At 43.4% G+C, this 19,752-nt stretch overlaps 1 protein-coding gene across 3 annotated transcripts in view; it reads right to left on the bottom strand.

Moving 5' to 3' along the window:
• The window catches only part of ABCC4 (ATP binding cassette subfamily C member 4 (PEL blood group)), a 149,131-nt gene extending 130,574 nt beyond the window's left edge, over positions 1–18,557 (bottom strand). The window contains exons 1-6 of one of the 3 annotated variants that reach the window (XM_082779406.1): positions 18,449–18,557; positions 7,702–7,812; positions 5,336–5,456; positions 4,477–4,692; positions 627–716; positions 91–254 (exon numbers count right to left, since the gene is read on the bottom strand). In XM_082779406.1, coding sequence (XP_082635532.1) covers positions 91–254; positions 627–716; positions 4,477–4,692; positions 5,336–5,456; positions 7,702–7,812; positions 18,449–18,522 — 776 coding nt within the window. In that variant the 5' untranslated portion in view covers positions 18,523–18,557. Of the gene's footprint in view, positions 1–90; positions 255–626; positions 717–4,476; positions 4,693–5,335; positions 5,457–5,513; positions 5,578–7,701; positions 7,813–18,448 lie in introns of those variants that run through there. The other 2 variants (XM_082779407.1, XM_082779408.1) reach the window with 2 other exon arrangements.
• Between the last annotated feature and the right edge of the window lie 1,195 nt (positions 18,558–19,752).

Genomic DNA, 19,752 nt, shown 5'->3' on the forward strand with positions numbered 1-19,752 from the left:
GATAACTTCATCTAGTCCTCAGCCAATCCAGCAGGCACAATTTCAAACCCAGGCCAGAAAATACCTACAATCCAACACAAGCAACCTTACCTTAGGGAAGAAAAAAGCCTCCCGATGCAGGTTTGTACAGGAAGAAGAATAATCAGAACTGCCATTCCTGCGAGACACGAGGGGCCTATTTCCATCCAGAGAAGCACAGTTACTGCTACAGCTTGAATTGGTCCAGCCCACAGGAAGTGCAAGAAAATTGTTACCTAGGCAAACACATAAGAAGCAAAAATCAGCTTTCGGTCTTAGCTGAAACATTAAATCCTAGTAACATGAAGCTGAGAAAGCACCTTTGTCTGCAGCAGGTACTAAGGCATTCACTCAGAAGACAAATTACCACATTGACCTTCTTGTATCTACATGCACCAAATTTCTTTAAGCTCAGGAAAACAGCAGGAAAGGATTAAATAGGCAAAAAGGAATGTTTTAAGTGAGTGTTTCTTTTCCTACGATATTTGAGAAACAACAACAAGAAATGTTTATAAGAAACACCTATCATCAGCTGTAGACAAAAGCTCAAACCCCACCCACAACTTCTCCAGTTCCAGCCCCTTGGAAAGATCTGTAAAAATTCTTACCTGATCAAATTTGTTCACGTCATTTGACAGAAGATTTACTATTTGGCCAGTGGTAGTTTTTGCCATAGCTACGTTACTGAGACGCAGTGCCTAAAAAAAATCAAAACAGTCCCAAATTGTCACAGCTTATGTATACAGCACAGCACACTGATACTTAGAAGACTCAATAAACAAATACAACTCTGGGGCAAAAAGGTTTTGCCTGAGAGCATCTGGGCACCATCGAAAAACCTTGGATCATGTGTTGGTTTGGTTCACATTCTGAATAAAGTCCTGAAGAAGAGCACGTAAGAAAAGCCTAGACAAGCACTTCAAGAACTCAAATGTCATAAAAAACACCATCTTCACTTTCTCTGAAGTGATTAAAAGTGGGAAAATACCAACATAGCAAGTTGTTAAAACTGAAAAAAAAAGCTTGTAACTTTTCGTTTACATTGCTCTCGCACCCACATTATGAACCACAGCACAAAATGAGAACAGAAAACTCAACCTGAAGACCAAACTGAAATTGGGACAACGTTTGGCCAGTCAAATAATTCTGTTTTAAGTGGAATTCCTGGCCACTCCTTAATAACACCGCAAGCTGTCTTCTGTTTTTGTAAATCAGTTAATGTCCCTTCACAAAGTATAAGCATTTCCCTTGTTCATAGCTCTTGTAAAATCCTATGATTTCTGGATTTTATTAAATTAAGCATGTGTTATGAAAGGCCACAATAATAAGTAAATATTAAATAGTTTCACAGGCTGATAAGTAGGTTAATCAGTACAAAATAGCATATGATTTAACAATATCCCCCCAAACATCTTATCTATAAGCATGTAGTCAGGGCGTTTCTGCAGAGATCCAAACTGAGATAGCTCAAAGATGCAGATCGCTGCCTGCTTCCTTCCATACCTGCCACTAAGAAAACACGGTTTTGCAGCACAGTGAAATACCAAACAAAATGTGCTTCGCATCTTCCTGGACCAGGAATAGTTCACGCCTCAAAAACATTTCGCTTTTTTTCGTGGCACACTTCTACTTTCCCTTTCCACTACTCATGGCTTAAAATAAGGCTTTGATCATGACACTTCCAAACGCACGCTGAACATAAGGACTACAACTGAAGATTAATTAAAGCTAATACCTTTTTAAAAAGCAGCTGTAAATTGAATTTACGTTTTCTTTTATGTTTGCCAATTTTCTGGTTTCAGCACAAAGATCTGCTTCATTTTCTGCCCATAAATTTGACATACGGATGTCTTTCCCAGCAAGCAACCTTTCTCAAACACAACAGGCTTTAATTATATGGACTAATGAGAGATGTTTGTACTCTTTATGTCTTAGTTTAAACTCTATTCTTTCTTTCAGATGAAACTGTGCAGGCCCAATTTCAATGTTTTAACTATCCTTTGTTTTCTGTGCTCTCATCTTAGTGTTTCAATCTCTCCCTGCCCCACGTTGTTAATTCAAAAGCACAGGAATAGGGGAAAAAGTGAACACGCAAAAGAATACTGTAACTATTCAGTCAAAACACTCCTGACACCCTTCTGGTTGCTTCCTATCTCAACTACCTCGCGGCTTAAACTACTTTAGTGTTTATTCTGAACCTGGAAGAACTTGCACAATTTCACTCTTCAAAAAAGTCAGCAGCCTTCCATACACAGCCTTTGGTTTTAAAACAGAATTGAGCCATGCAACAGATCCCATTTGCATCTCTTCCCATGTGCATCACCACTGTTTCTTAGTGATGACAAAATATCTCGGAGTTTGAATACGGGCTGTTTGCAAACAAGGTAAGATTTTTAACTTTCTAGGAACCAAAAAAGGGCTTAAAGTTAAGAATGACCAGCATCTTAGGTTCTGTATCAAGGGTACCCTCTCATCCAACCCACTCATCCTCACAAATCCGATGTTCCATTTACTACAGCAATTAATGGTCACCACAGAAGTGCTGGTAAATTAGCATCCAGATTTTTTCAGAAGCATCTAGGAGGATAAAGACAACGTATGACCTATCTCTAAACCTCAGATAATGAAGACAGCTGATTAGTAAGGTTTATCAGTGTTATTAGTAAGGTTTATCAGTGTTATTAGTAAGGTTTATCAATGTTCTGCCCGACCTCAGCCTTCACCCTCAGGAGTAAACATTTATGAGATGAGGGGAGATTAATTTTCCATTTAATCACATCCCTCGAAATAAGGGTGCACGTTACGAACACTTCTTTTCCAAGCTTCTGGGCTTCTCAGCTAATACCAACACTGCAACAACCAAGGCCGCTATGTACAGATTGCATGAATTTCAAACCGTGCTGCGATAATCAGTTTAGTAAATTAATACCTTAGAGATATGTTTATGTACAAGAAAGCAGTGTGCCATCTTAGAGCTGAGTTCTCAGAGGATAATTTCCAAGGTAGCAGAAGAGGGAGGAGAATAAGTATGTGCATGAAAAACAATCGCTGCTTCCAGTGGGGCCGTTTTTACCCTCCCCATTTTACTGCTTTGCTCAGAAACTTGACGTGACCTGCAGCAGCAGTCTTAGGTGGACGGCACCTATGTTCAGTGGCTAAAATAACATGATTTTTTTTTTACATTCTAAATAAGGTTTACACTCCTGATAATTTACATTCTAAATAAGGTTTACACTCCTTGCCCCTCGCTACAAGAAGGACATCAAGGTGCTTGAGCGGGTGCAGAGAAGGGCGACGAAGCTGGTGAGGGGCCTGGAGAACAAGTCCTACGAGGAGCGGCTGAGGGAGCTGGGCTTGTTCAGCCTGGAGAAGAGGAGGCTCAGGGGTGACCTTATCGCTCTTTTTAGGTACCTCAAGGGAGGCTGTAGCGAGGTGGGGGTTGGCCTGTTCTCCCACGTGCCTGGTGACAGGACGAGGGGGAATGGGCTTAAGTTGAGCCAGGGGAGTTTTAGGTTAGATGTTAGGAAGAACTTCTTCACTGAAAGGGTTGTGAGGCACTGGAACAGGCTGCCCAGGGAAGTGGTGGAGTCACCATCCCTGGAAGTCTTCAAAAGACGTTTAGATGTAGAGCTTAGGGATATGGTTTAGTGGGGACTGCTAGCGTTAGGTCAGAGGTTGGACTTGATGATCTTGAGGTCTCTTCCAACCTAGAAAATTCTGTGATTCTGTGATACTTTACTTAAACTTCTGTGCTGCGGCAAGCACTGGCAGGTCACTATCCCAGTAGCACTGAAGCTGGAAGACGGGACACGTTGTTCCCTTCCAGCATCCCCAGCAGGGACTGCCTGCTTACAAGTGGAGACAGCCTCAGCGGTTTGGGTGCCTGTGAAGAAGCATCCCCTGCAGCCTGGAGGGGGCAGCAGCAGTCCTGCAGCTCACCGAACTGATCCCAAGCACCCAGAGAGGGAGAAATCCCCCTGTCCTAAACTCGGCAGCACTGCAGAATGTAAATGAATCACACCACTGATCGCAAGGGGGAGAAGATCAAACAGCGAAGCAATTCCCTGGCAACTAAGCGTGCCAAAGCAGATGGTGACAGCCAAGCACAAAGTCTTTCCTGGGGAACACACTTGAGGGCTCAGCAGGTGACAGGCAGGATCCAGCACCTCCTGGTCCTTCTGCCCTAGGCTGGCCACCTCCTGCTGCTCCAGCAGGTGAAAATCAGCAGCTCCTCCCAGGCTTTAGGGCCAGGATAACTTACCACCTTCACTACGAGGACTGAAGTGGTCATTCAGACACGGTATTGATGAAGAAGGAGCAAAAAAAGCACACGGGTTCATTTAAGATCAATGTATACAATGAGTAATTTCAGTGGAATTGCAGGAATGAATACAACAAACATATTTTTAGCCTTCCATCTCAAAAGAAATAGCAATCAAACGCCAAACGTTTGCTTACCTTCCGATAAATCATATGACACATAGCTACCCTCAGCTTCATGCCAGCCCGCTGTACATGATAGAAGTATAGGTGGTGCATTATAGCCAGAATAAGTGTGCACACAGACAGAGCACCTGCGTAGCAATACGCAAATTTCAAAGCTACCTCATCGTAGTTTTCAAAATAATTAATAATTTTTCCCAAAAGTATCGGTTGAACTATTTTGAGGGTTTCCTAAAAGAGAAAGAAAGGAAAAAAGTATAAGCAATTTCGTATCGTAACATGCTACCCAACCTGGTGCCTGGGCAAATAAGAGTCAAGTTCCTGCTGCAAGTCACACCCCGTATTATTTGGTCTTTTTTAAGCTCTGAAACATCAGGCCAATTTTTATGAACATGATATCCAAAACAAAAACGTTCCACATAAAAATTTGGATGAATCTTTAAAATGAACTCTCTCGATTACCAATAAAAACTTTGATGCTATTAAAGTTACATGAGTATATACCACAGTAGCGTTTTTAAAGATGACGTAGTGCGTCCTTTACAACCACTTACGCACAGCAAAAAAAGAACAACTTCTTCTACAGGACATCATCCCACTCAACATAAAATCCAGCCAAGCATTACAAAGCAGGTCAGATGGCTTGTCATGTCTCAGAAGTATTGCGCTGAAATCGGTTCTCTGTTCCAAGTCCGTAATCCTGCAGCTACAACTCACTTTTTCAGTTTCAAAGAGCTGCAGCTCTTAGAAAAGAGAGTATTTTTGAGAGAGAGTACAAGCGCTACGGGTTCTCTGAACAGCCCAGTGTGAAATCACTGCTATGAATCACACAATCTCGAGAGAAATGTGTTGTGTCGCATTTTACACCACTTACCTCAATCATTGTGAAAATTCCAAAAACTAAATAGGATTTCCAGTAACAAAGAATTATCGCTTTTGTTAAATGGGGTGTTTTTCCTCTCTTTTTTGCTTTTTGCACCTCTTTATCCCAGTACCTGACAAATAAAAGGCAAACATGCTGGAGGACAGAAGTAAAACCGTAAGGCAATTACCTGGAATAAAACAGTTTCAGACTTGCAGCAAGACTGCCATGATCACCTTTATACTCCACATTCCTTAAGAAATTAACAAGATAACAGGTAGTCATGTTTCCTCGTCCACATAAACACATTGCACTTAGTATAACAGGCCTATTTGTTCTCCTATCATTGCAAACAATTTGCCACTGTTGACTACTACTGCCTTTGACATATTTACTGCTGATGAACCCTTTCTTTCTTTGTACTCCTCTCAGCTCAAGCAGCCAGTCACCTTCATTAAGAGCCTGTCATCGTATGATCTCCAGACTAAGGGCTGAACAGGGGCAGCACGGAGTACCATAGGTTCTTGCTATAAGCTCTATAAGCCGGAATGGTTGTGGTGCACAACCCTTTCTCGTGTCTGACCCTTCCTCGTCTCCACCACGTGCTTCCAGGAGGCTGAGCAGATGAGGCACCAGAGCAAGAGGAGCCATCTGCAGCAGCTCCCTCACTTCACACTCCCCACGGCTCTCTGAAAGCGAGGATTACAACAGCGGAGTGGCAGAGGCCTTTGTGTTACCGTGTGCCTACCCACAAGCAGGACACAATCTGTTCACATTAAAATCAAAGACAGGAATAACAAGCACGACTGCTCAGTTACATATGAACAAGAAGAACCAGAACCTAAGCAGCCTTCTTAAAGCACGCTGTTGTCAGACAAGACGTCCCCCCTTGTTCCTGGAGGCTAAGTATTTTCTGCCAGGCTCTCTGACCTCGCTAGCTTGAGGGCTGAAATAAGTCTAAGGCATGAAAGCCAAACTTCTTATTTTGCAACCCCACACACAAGTTTGAAGCATGCAGTACAGATAAGGAAACATAACTGATTCATTTTTACTCTCTTTTTTTGTTAGAAGGATTAGAGCTATTGTCTAAATCCTTCACAATCAGAACTGAATCTGCATAGGTTCTGTTTGCTGGCCAAAGAAAAAAGGCTGCTTCCTTCAGTGGCTATTTATGAAATTATATTCTTTGCTTCTTGGCCAAGCGCACTAAGGAATAAAAAAGAACAAAATATTTTCGGCATGCTGTGTTTTCTACCGCTTCCTGCCTCATGGAAAGTGTGTGCTTTTACTGTAAGAATCACTGGAAAGTGTTCGCCTTCCTCTACAGTGAACTCCCTGAACCGCTTCACGACACTTCCTTGGAGTTTGGCAAAGATCTCCTGCTAGAAAGATGTTAAAAGCAGCATTCCTACGAGTTGGTCACCTTTCCTCTTTCTTCAGCCACAGCAGGGTGATGTTGGAACTGGTCATAACCTTTAGTTTCTGGACTCTCTTTACTCCTTAGGAGCATTTTCTTGTCTCAACCAAACCATTAGGAAAGTTGATTTGTTCTACATCCTTCAGCACAAGGGCAAGGCCACGTTTTTATTAATATAAAGGCCACCCTCTTCACTACAAGAGATCTCTTCTTCTAATAGTATTTAACAAAAGATTGATGACCAAAAACCTCTCTCAAGAGGCAAGGTTCAAGATAATTTACGTAATTTACTATTCTTGGGAGATATTTCACTGTTAGTAGAAAAGAAAGAGAGCCTTTTGGGTCCATGATGACATGAACCGGTAAGCAGTCTAGGAAAGGGTATTTTATTATAAAATAAAAATGGTATTTTATTATAAAATAAAAACACCCCCTAGAAGCATGCTTTTAGATGTACATGACGTCCAAGGCATTTTATCCACTCTGTCAAAAAGTAGTGTATCTTCAACAGACATATGTTTACGTACACATATAGAAAGCGTACACAGTTCTCAGTTCAGTTTGTTCTCCAAAACAACGAGAATATTTTTCCTCACTTTTATGAAGAGCGTTTTTTAAAGTTTTCATAGCTATTCTTCCACAGACCAGAAGGCTTGGATTCATTTATTTAGGATTAGAGCAGTAACAGTTGATAAAAAATCTTCTTTGTCAAGCATCTGCAAAGTGCCCAGACAAATTACAAATGATAATAATAGGAATATTCTAATGTCCCTTCGTTATGTATGTAAAGAAATTAAAACACTTCCATGGTATCACCTCTAAATGCTACTCCTAACTCTCCAGCATTTTTAACAGTAGACCTTGTTAAACTTTACAACAGCCTCTTCAAATTTTATAACACGAATAAAACCTCACCTTCCCCACCTGAAATACAATGAAATAGAACAATGACTCTCCTTACCACTGCAACTCCTCTCCCAGCTTCTCTGAGGAATCTTCTGGCAGCACTTTATACATATCATCTTCTTCAAGTTTCCGTTTGTGGCCAATAATAAATAAGGGATTCAACCACCTGTTTAAATGCAGATTATTAACAAACTGATCAGCAGACCACAACAGCAATTTCTTTACATGTTAATTTCATTCTTTTACCCCTTTCTTCCCTTCTCTTCTTGAGCATCCCTCAACATCCTCACATTTTACCTCATTTGTCTTCACAAACCCTAAAAAGTCATCCCCAAGCAAGGTCCTAAAGTTGTTCAGACCCCACAGCACTTTACTCCCAGGCATCCAGGAGATGCATGACAGAAACAACAAAAGCAACAACATCACCCATAAGAAGGAGAAAAAGCGAGTGACATCTATGAAACATTCATGCCTGAGAGGGAACAGGGAAGCTAGAAGAACTGCAGTTTGACACTTAGCTTGTATTTCTGAATATGTGATATTAAGTTTCCTGGAAAAGTGTGAATTTTAGCTCTCGTGCTTGTTCCCTTGAACTATTTGCCAGGTTGGCAAACACAAACAGAACCAAGAGGTCAGGGATGGACCTGTTTTGGGAAAAAACATTTCTTGCACTCGTGACAAGGTATATGTCTGGTGTTGATTGCCTGTCAAAGTTCAGTTTCTGATGCCTCATTATTTCCCTACTTCACCAACACGGTTTTTAGAAGAGCACCTGGCGCACGGCATGAAGTGTATTACTTTCTGGAAGGCGTGCATGTGAGAATTCAAGGCTGTGATGGTTTACAACGAGGGCATTTATTTATTCCCAACCACAACAGTGGTTATGAATACTCATCAACTAGCTTTGCATTTCTTGCTCGGGCATGCTCCAACTTAATGTTGTATGCTGGCTTATGAGAAGTTTGTTGTTTAGTGTCCGACAGGGTGGTGAGGAAGGATGAATGCTAGAAGAGGGGGCCAGAGAGTTTCTTCCAAGGCGGAAGTGTCACAACAACCTTTCTCACAGGCCCCATGGCACGACTACGAGACAGATGGGATCAATAATATTTCTCCTTCGGTACTGAGCATGTCAGCGCATAGCATTTGTGTGACTCATCCAAGGATTAAATCTATCCCTGAAGTACCATCTTTGATGCTTAACAGCCCTTTTTGAACTCTTGGAAGGAGTACTGAAGATCTGTATCATGTGAGAGCTGCTAAGTCCTCAGCGCATGTTAAATGTACGATGAGGAATAGAAGGTTCTTGTCAGGCAAGTTTGCTGCTTGGACTGTATGGCCAGCACAGCATCAGGGCCCAAATCACTGCCACAACTTCTCTAAAGAACAGCCACGGGAAACCTGTGCAGATTTCAGCCCGCTCCTGTGGCTGATACCAAGTGTTCCTCCTCTTGCAGCATCAGTACCAGCTCCAGCGTACTCCCTGAACAAGCCAGAGGGCTGCTTTCTGGCAGAATAGGTTAGGGAGCATGTAACCTTCCCCAGCTCCTTTAGCATCAGACCCATGATGAGGCTGCACTTGCAGGAAAACACAGAAAGAGCACAGAAAGACTGAGACCCCAACTGAGAAGTGACTGATGAAACAAAACAGTCTCAAGGCTACAGGATTGCCAGAGCTCATCCTAGCTCATCCTTTGGCCTTAAACTCTCCAAAACACTTACTGACGGTACCTGTACCTCCTCTGAGCACGTTTGGTTTGCAGCAAATATCTCCTCTGCCCCAACTCTACATGGTTCACATTAATTAAATAATGTATGTCCTATGAGACTTAATTTCCAAATTAAGTAGCAGATGGAGGTAACAGTGGAGGGTAAAAACTGCCAAAATCTCAATTTTTTAAGACTCTTAGTTCCACTCAGAAGTACCACAGATTCGGGGCTTCTTACATCTTTCCATTAGTCAAAACTATAATCCTGAAAACAATCATATGTTGCCCTGTAACATCAATTTTAACATCTAAAAAGGCTACGGAAACCAACCCAGACTGTGCAGAAACCCATGGTAATTCATTTTGTGACTCATTTAATTTTTTGGACAACATGGCAAAGACTCGGAAGCCCACAAGTTATGGTGAGATTAGGGAAAAAAAAAGCATACTAAAATAAGTAAATTAATTAATTAAACATCTCTAAAAGAGTTTCTGTCCAGCGGAGCACCAAGCACGCAGCCAACACTGACACACTTAAACATTACTTTAGATGTTGGACGGATGCAGCAGGGTAAGTCATAGTCTTGTGCTTTGTGGTCTTGCTTTGATTCTTACACCAACCTCAACTAAAACTTTACTTCCCCAAAGCCTCATAATTAACAGAGGGATGATGGTATTACTTTCACTAGTCTGACTCCCTTCATACGGATTGGAAAAATACTCAACATCTTGCAGAAACCTAAAGCAACCATCACTCTTCATCTGATCAAGTAAGCAACAGCTATGTACACTTCCTTCTTCTAACATGCAAATAAAGTTATGTACTGGAATATCTACCAGAATCGTTTATAAATAGTTTTTGAGCAATGTAAGCTCCCTATACATCTGTGACACATACCTTTGATTACACTTGCTTGCTCTCTCCCACAAAGTATTGATCTTTATGAGGTCTTGCTAAAAAGGTTTGTTGTGTTACTGTAGACTATACTTGAAGATCTTTGGAAGACAGTTAAAACATTTTTTCTTTTCAAATTATGTTTAGTGCTTGAAGAGCTTTCAGCCCAAGAACGAGGTCTTCTATTTACCCACCCCATATTTTTGGTATAGCAAACACAGCTCAAGTTTCTCACTGATGTGTCCTAACTTCAAGCTGGAAGGCCTACTTTCAGACAGGAGACTTGACATTCATATGCAGTCATTAAAGGAAGAACTTCCATCGGGAAGCAACACACGAGGGCAGATTGCACCACGTGCAATTTCCTATGCCGAGAGCACTGAGCCCATTTTTTTCACACAGCCCGTGGTTACTCAAGTCACACATTCCTAACAGGAAAACGAAATGGGCTCTTTCCTTGCCCGAAGGCTCAGTTAAATTAAGGAGTGCTGTAAGAGGGCTGTTAAAGGAAGTTGGAAATAGAAGGCAGTTGCCAACAGAAAGAATATCCCTGCAACCTTAACAGTCCGACGTAGCCATAAAGGGAAGACCGCTCACTATAGTGGTGTATCTGTTCTGCCCAAAAAGATATCATCTAACATTGATCTCTTCAAAGAGGAGAGGGAAAGGCCTGCAGAAAAGTAGAATCTGTCATGAATACAGGAAGTACACAAGCTACATTATTCTTTAATAAAAAAAAAAATAATAAAAAAACAAACCCACAAATATTAAGACAACTTAGAAAAAGGGAGGGAATATATAGACAGCGATGCAAACTACTCCCTTCATCCCAAGCCCATAAAACGGGCTCACTACTCATGTCTGGCCTGAAGAAAGATGCCATGTGGTTGGTAGGAAGAATTTGCACCTTAGCCTCACATTTCCCTATTCAGCTTATTCAACTTGAACAAAAATAGGTGTGTTTAGTCATCATCTTCAGTTTCAATGGGTACTTTCCTGTTTGCTAAATATTTGGAATAATTATTTGGTTCTGATATATCAGCCAAGCAGCACCTCCTTCTAGCCACTCTTTTGAAACGCGGCGCGCACACGATGCCTTTCAAAGAGCACAGCCCGAATTTTTGCTAGCATAAACTACGCGTGCAAACGGGAACACTTGGAAGAATCCTGAGTACCTTTTGTTCTGCAGGGAATGCCTCTGTTCTATCAAGACGATTAGCTGATCAAAGACACCAGCCTGGAAAGAAGCCCAGAGTTAGGCCCTGTGACTGCCAGGATGCTGATGTCACCAGGCACACAGATTGAAAAAAAAAGGAAAATAAAACCCACTTGGCAACCTGGTGCAAACCCAAGAGACGGCCAACTGCAAAGCAGTAACTCACTGCTCTGACCCCAAAAAGCCTTCCTCCTCTACAGCAGTACCTTGGGCACCGATAAAAATATAAAGCCATCCATTTCGGAACCGACAAAGACCGTAACATAAACATTCGCTTCCTGCATCCTCCTGCTCCTGGGCCCTGACACTACACGCCCTGTAACATTACAACGCCGTCAACCAGCCACAGTTTACGTGGTTGTTCAGGAAAGCGCAATTTTTTTTACCAGCTGTAATTGGAACAACTACACCAGTACTTGGGAAAGACTCCACAGGGTCTGCAGAAAAAAGGCTAAGAAATAGTTTTCTCACAGAAATAGTTTTCTTACCAGAGTAAGAGAAGTGAGACTCTGCGGGGAGGTATCGAGCTTCCTCACCACCACAGCACGGCAGAGCGTCAGGCCCTGCTGTCCCAATGGCAGGCTTCTTATGCAATAGTCACGCTGCTCTGCCTGATACATGAAATAAACTTCCTAAATGCTTCTAAATTAGGTTTGCTAGCGTCCCAAAAGCATGCCCTTTCAGCCAAGGAAGATATACACTACTGGCAGGTAGACTAAACTAACCACAGCGCCTGACCTACCAGCCAGGCCCGACCTACCCACAGCCTTGTCTTCAGCCCCCTCTCAGACCAGCCAGGGCTGCATCCCCTCACTGCCAATGGACACCACTACTGACACCCCAATTGGGGTACTGATGGGGGTACAGTGAGGGGACTGCCAGGACAGGGGCACCCTCAGCTCCTACACCCCTCTTGCTGTGCCCCCACAGTTGCACCTAAGTCGCTCGCCGTGACATTATGGCACCCTCAGCTGCGCGAGCCTAAGGTTTGGCTCACACCAGCTTCACAAAAGCCTTTCCTTCATCACTGGACCAGTTAGAAAAAGGACCAAGTGGACTATCTTTCTGATGAAGCAATTCGGACTGAAATTACAAATAAAAGGAAAAAAAAATGAAGTTGAACTTCTGGGTAATTTTACAGTGCCCAGTAAAAGCCACATCCTGTGTACACTCACCAGCTAATTCCTTAAGGAGGTGGTTTACAAACTGCATTTTCCCCATTCCTCTTAAGCCTATTTGTGCATTACATTACAAGCATCATCTGTTTATACTCAACGTCCAGTTACTTTTCAAGAGTTGCACAGGAGAGTCTTTGTTTACCCAAATTCTTCCACAGCACCAGGATTTCACCTTCTTGAGCAGCTTGGAAGCACTACTTCAGCAGCTAAGCTCCACAGGAACACACATTTCTCTCTATTTAACAACACATTTTGGATCCTTTTTCTTTGGTTAAAAAAAAAATGGCGTTTCCTCACGGGACCTTTTGATTACAAATGCACGTTACTTATCCTCCACAGCTTACCTCAGGTGCCTTTCTGTACTGATCACTACCCAACTTCATGAGGTGACTCCAGCAGGCCTACGTGCTTGCTCATAGCCCAGAGGAGCACTGTTGGGGTGGGATGTACAGACAGAAGGGCACACACAGTCTTATTTTGCAGGAAATCACAGATGTCACCGCACCATGGGATTTCTTTTCCTACGCTATCACTGTTTCACATGCTCACCCATTCTCTTCAATAAACTGCCTTTTCCCACTTCCCCTTACCAAGGTAGACATCTACATTGAAATAGACACAAGAATAAATTCCGGTATTTCTTCAGGTGGTTTTCAACCACTGCCTTAGCCACAACTTCCCTCCCCTGTTTACTACAGCTTAAACAGTAGGTTTTCTTACTGCTTGCAATAGAAAAAAATAGAAAAACAATGAAATTAATTCAAAGTCGTGTTGATCCCAAAAAATCCTTTACAATGCCAGGTTGTATTAACCTTTGCTATTCAGCTTCATGTTGTCTTCTGCGTGGTTGCTTTTCCACAGCACAGTGTAAGCAGCCAAGCTGCTGCACATCCACTTACCGATGCTGACAGCATTTGATTGCACTTATTGCAGGCTATTTTCATGTTGTTCATCTCCACTGCCAGGTACAAAATATCTGATTACTGTAACATACTTCCTGAAAGTCCATATGGCAAGAAGTACAAACAGAGTGAGGGACATGAAAAAAAGAAGAGAAAAAAAAAAAACAGGACGCACTGCCTTGCTGTGGCTGCTGTTTTCTGTAGAGCCTGGGAAGAGGGAATGGAGGGCAGCATTACCTTTAACTATGGCACTCCTACGAATTCAAATTATTAAAATATTGGTTCAAAATCTGGCATCCACGTGCAAGGGAGAACATCAGATGTACCAAAAAATTGATAAAATGGTCTCAGGATTATGCCTTGTAATGATAAATTTAAGTACAAGCTACTTATTGAAGCAGGGCCTAAGTAGTTACACAGAGCAAACAAAGGGAGTTCATCAACTTAGCAGAAAATAGTTGGTCATCCAAACAAGTTTTCAACCTCAGATTAACCAACTATCGAAGCAATTTAGTTGGAATGGGCAATTTCTTAACCATTTTAAAAATACAACTGAAAACCATCATTGCTCTGTTATATATACGCATGTACGTACGTGCTTAACAGAACAAAAAGCAAACACCACCACCAATAAAAACCAACACAATCCATCAAACCCTGAAACCAAAGTTACTCAGGAGGTCTACAGTTGAGCATAATGGTCTCTGATTTCAGTTTCTGAAAGAAAAATGCAAATGATGAAACCTGATGATGAATCAAATGATGAAACCTAATGGCAGCAATTTTTATATTAGCTTCCTTTTTTACAAGTAGTGGTAAGAGGGAGAAATAAAATCACTTATGATTCACACTGATCTTACAAGTGGTTGGATGACACGGATACAAAAAAAAAAAAGATTACGCTTTTTGAGTTGCTTGTCTCCTTCACTCTTACGGCGTTGAAGAATTTTCTAGAACTGAGCAAAAAAATCATTTTGGGGAAAAAAAAAAAAGGCCACACAACAGTACAATGCGCTCCTAATTTTGTTGTTTTGCAGGGATTACAGCAGGGACTTTTTCTCAGAAATGGTACAGCAAGCTTTACCTAGGTCATTTCAAAGGCAAATAGCTTCAGCGCTTTGTTATACTTAAATTGTTCATCTAATTGTGTATCTAAACACAGATACTTACTGCAGATAGCAAATGCCAACATTCCTATATTGTGTACACACTTGCCATAGTTGACATAATCTATACATAAACTATGATTGTCAAGCAGGATTTTCTTCTTTATAATTCAGTTATCTTGCAATAAAACAAGCAAAACTTATAAATGGATGCAGTAGTTCATAAAACTGATTCAAATGTGACTACAGGTAATTTAATATCTAACAAGTGAACAAACAAGGCTTTTTTAAATAAAAAGTTGTGTGTATGATCCTCAGTCTTCTTTCAGCTGGGAGGAAAAAAAGATAAATGTGTTTGATTTCACTCTCTGGCTACTGAAAATGCATTCTCTGTTCATCTGTACTGAAGATGTTCACGTATTTGTTTAGAGTTCCCCACAGTACCACAACAGTCCTGCTAAAAATAATAATAATAAAAAAAATCTTCTACCAATAAATGAACTAAAGAATAGCTATCTCAGATCTTTTTGAAGTGGAAACTGTTAGGAATTATTAACCTGTTGCATTCTGAGTGGAAATTCACCAGATATCAGGGCAGATTATCGCATACATCACAACACCTGATGCTGCTTGATATTTTCACTTGTTACCTGCAGTGAACTTAAAATCCTCACAGGCAACACAATTCAACTGACACCAGAAGGTGCACCCACCTCTTTTACCAGCAGCATTGCCGGACCTTCCTAGAAAGGCAATACATTCATTTTCTAACTTATTTCAAAGTAAGGCAGGATATGCATTTGAAGGGAGCCAAGTCCCAGGACTAAAATACAGGTGGCACCTCCTCAGAGGCCCACCTGAAGCAGTCCGGGGCCCTCCTGACTCTCAGAGGAAGAAGTTAAGAGAAGCGTGTAGCTATTTACAGTGGTATGAGAGGGGTGCACGGCACGACTGTATTGGGTCAGACAGCTACACATTGTGCAGCCATCACCACAAAGCTGGGTACCTCCCTGTCTGTGCTTACCACACTCTGGCCATGCTTAAAACCAAAGATATGTGTTTTTTTTTTCTTCTCCCACTATACTACAACTCAGACTGGTGAAGAGGCCTTAGATGTTTTGTCCTTTTCCCTAAAGCCCTTCCTTAGTACGCCGAGAGCAATGCTGTCAGACACCCGAAAGTGTTAAAACAGTTACTTACTCCTTGGAATTGTAACTGTGCAGAAGCCATGGAAGAAGTTTTCAGATGTGTCACTGCTAGGCTGTGTCAGATAATTACTCTTATTAATACATTTAACTGTAATTGTTAAAAATATAATAAATTATAAGTATGTGAAATTTAACAGGACTTTACTTTCTTTTACTTCTCTGAACAAAAACACTGGATTATCTTTTTGGGGTGTTCCAGCTTGCTCTCCCTTTCACATTATTAATGGCCTAAAATTTATCCAGCCTTTCAAAAATCTTGTTGTAGCATGTTTTATACCTTAATATTGAAGCGGATTCAATGCCTGAACAAAAGACAGCCTAAAAATCCAACTACTGTACAGCTAGAACTTCTCTGATAATTCAAGGGAGCAAATAATACACATAAATACGAGTACACTAGCTACTAATGAACATGCAAACTCGAAGACAGGATTATAGTTATAAAACAGAAATACCCTTACTGTACGCAGTTATTAATTTCATAATCCTGAACCCCCACAGCAAGAAAAAAAAAAAGATGTGAAAAGTGCTAGTCTCAACTTCATAAAGTATGAAGTCTAAAGCATTTCAATCTCAAAACGTTTTCCACAGCAGAATAGCTGTCTAAACACGAACAACACTGAACTGAATTGCCTGGATTTTAGGTCCCTCTGAGAAAGAAAACAAATCCTTCTATCAATCCTTTGAAGACCTAATTCTCACCAGCAAGCTGAGCCAGCAATAAAATAAATCACGTAGATGAAGTAAATCAGAAATGTGAGTGCTGCTAACTACGTAACTAGCAGCCAGAGCTCCAAGAAGTTTGGTGAGCACAGGAACTTGGGACTCTGAAGGTCAGTAGATATAGTAATAACTTCAATATCCAAATAACTTCAATATCCAAAACAACATTTTGTGTTTTAGTAATCTATACTATTATATATAATTCACTGAGAGAGATGGAAAACAAGAACATTTTGCAACTACCCTCATCTTCATACTTCCGTTGTAAATGTGTTTTTATTCTCATAACATCAAGACTAGCATTACACAAGGGGTGCCCTGTAAAATAACAATATTCACACACAATTCAGATGCTCCTCTTTCCCATGAATGTACTACTAGAGCATTTAATGTTCATCAAGCTCATACTTGTCAAAGTCACAACCCCAAAAGCAAGAAGACAAGCTTTGAACAATGGGAGAAGAATGTGTCTTCAGCCTACACACTCATTACCTTAAGTTTTATAATTCAATGAAAACATGACTTCTTTTCTTCCCCTGTGAGTTTGATCCTGTTCCTGCAAGGCTGAATAATTTTAGCTTTTCTTCTACACTGCTGGCAACAAAATGGGGGGTGCTTCCTTACAATGGCAAAACTGCACTTTTGAAGCTTTTTTTGGGGGAAAAAAAAGAAGAAAAAAAAAGGAGGACCTTTGCCAAGCTACCTGCAATGCCCTACCTTCTGTCCTTATTGCCAATAAGCAGCCAATGTCTGGGATCTGGAGAGCAGAGCAGGCACACCTGAGCAACCACAAGGCAGTGGCTGCTGCTACATCCCGGACAGCCCTCCTTCAAGCACTGTTTGAGCACCCACTGCTGTGAATTAGACTGCTCTGAAGGCTTGACAAAGAGCACACGGGGCAATTTCTAAAGCTTCTCCCCTTCTTCCAACCCTTTTTGCAAAGCAGTTTTATGCCACCACCTGATGAATGAGGCATGTCACAGACTGCAAAGCGTGGCCTCCCTGGACTTTCAGCAGGCCTCTCACCCCACGTGCACGTGCAAGGGGTTCCACCTCGTCCTGCCCTTTGCACGCTGCGAACCCACATCCGTGGCTGGGGTAAGGGGAACCCCGTCAGGTGCTCGCCTCATTTAAAGTATTCTGATCTCGGTGCTGAGCAATGCGTGGCGATCGATTAAAAAATATATATGTAAAACTAGGGTGACAGAAGCAGCAGCAGAACACAGCCCACTTCCTTTTTTGCATCTAGCGGGGCTGGTTTTGGCAGAAGCGGCGGCAACACCGCAAGATCCCAGCAAGGGCGAGCGAGGAGCCCCGAAGCAGCCCAGGAAGGCGAGGTGGCCAGCACGGGCTCTCCCCTCTCGGCCGGGATTTCCTTGCAAGGTGGTTTCCAGCACGGGCATCCTGGTGCTCAGAAAGAAAGCGTTAAGGCACAACTCCGACCTCGGGCATTCCTACACAAGCACATTACCACTTTTTTTTTTTTCCCTCCCCCCCTTTGAGGACATATCTGCGCTAGGAATAATTCAGCCAAGGATGAGCCGGGACTTCTCCCATCCCCCTAACCTTCCCTGCACCTGCTCGTGGGCTCGGCGAGGGTTTTGCTCCCGTCTTTCAGAGCTTTCCAGGAGCCCTCTCTCCCCGTGTGCCTCCCCCAGCAGCCCAGCCCGGCGCCCTCCCGTGTCCTTTCCTATTTACACTCCCCGGCAGCCGGGCCGCCGTTTCTCGCTGCTTTAACCCCCCAACACCCACATCGGCACCGCCGACCCCATCCCCTCTTTCCCCTCCTCCCCCCCCCAAAAAAAAAAACAAAAAAAAAAAACAAAAAAAAAAAACGAAACACAACACAACCCCTCCGCGGCGCTCACCAGAAGAAGAGCCGCGAGCAGAGGTTGGCATCCCGCAGCGGGTTGGGCTTCTCCTCGCGGGGCACCGCTTCCATCGTGCCGCCGGCCGGCCGGCCTCCCCCCGGCCCTGCCTCCCTGCCTCCTGCCCACCCACCCCGCACGCAGCCCGCGGCAGCCGCCGCTCTGCCGCCGGCCGGCGCCGTTTCCGGGAGGGCCGGCAGCCGCCTCGGCCCTCCTCCCGCCGCACGACGCCTCCTGCCGGCCCGGCTCCCCCGCCGACACCGCCCCGACACGAGGCCGGGCGCCCGCGGGGCCCCGCGGGGCCGGGAGCCGCGCTGGGAGCCCGGCAGAGCCCGAGCCTGACACCCGGTGTCACCCCCTGAGCCATGTCCCCAAGCACCACGTCCAGCCTCTCCTCGAGCACCCCCAGGGACGGTGACTGCACCACCTCCCTGGGCAACCCATCCCAGTGCCTGGCTGCTCTTTCTGAGCAGAAATGGCTCCTCATTGCCAACCTGAACCTCCCCTGCCACAACCTGAGGCCATTCCCTCCAGTCCTGTCACTAGTTATCTGTAAGAAGAGGCCGACCCCCAGCTCCCCACAACCTCCTTGCTGGTGAAGAGCCTGAAGTGTCTTCATGGCACAGTGGTTTTGAGACATAAAATCACTCTGTGAGTTAGGAGCAAGGCCAGCTGAATGGCTAAACGCCACCAGGAACGCTTCCTTTCACCCCTTGTGCTTCGGTCCTTCTCTTGGAAAAAGGACTCGGCATCATCTGTCCAGCTGGGCTGTGGGACCTGAAGGAAGGGGCTGTGTCAGGACTGCAACCACAGGGGCACTCGGGGAGCTTGAGATGGGTCAGGACTGCAATCACAGGGGCTTGAGATGAGCCAGAGACAGGGCTGTGAGTACAGATCATCAGTGCTATCTCCAGCTCAAGTTTGGGGACGTTTAGGAGAGCGTGGTGGCATGGGGTGAAGCAGTTCCTGAATGCCAGGAGGTGGTGTGTCACAGAAATCCTTGAAGCAATTCTCAGAAGCTCAGCACCTATGTCGTGAGTGATCACCATAATCCTCTCCGGTATTGTCACCGTGGCCTGCCACAGGGGCTGTGGCCAGAAGAAGTAAACTGCTAGAGGCCTAAAAAAATAGGAGCGTGGGGCGTGTACCTGAAGATAACAAAAGAACTGTTCATCTCCTTGAAAAAACAATAGACAGAATGGGTCCGCACCATGCATCAGCTTCTCTGAAGTTTCACAGAGTGGTTGCGGTTGGAAAGGAGGCCACCTGGTCCAACCCCTGCTCCAGCAGGGCCACCAGACCAT

This window comes from Aythya marila, assembly GCF_965140915.1.
Source record: "Aythya marila genome assembly, chromosome: 1".
In the NCBI taxonomy this organism is placed as follows: domain Eukaryota; kingdom Metazoa; phylum Chordata; class Aves; order Anseriformes; family Anatidae; genus Aythya; species Aythya marila.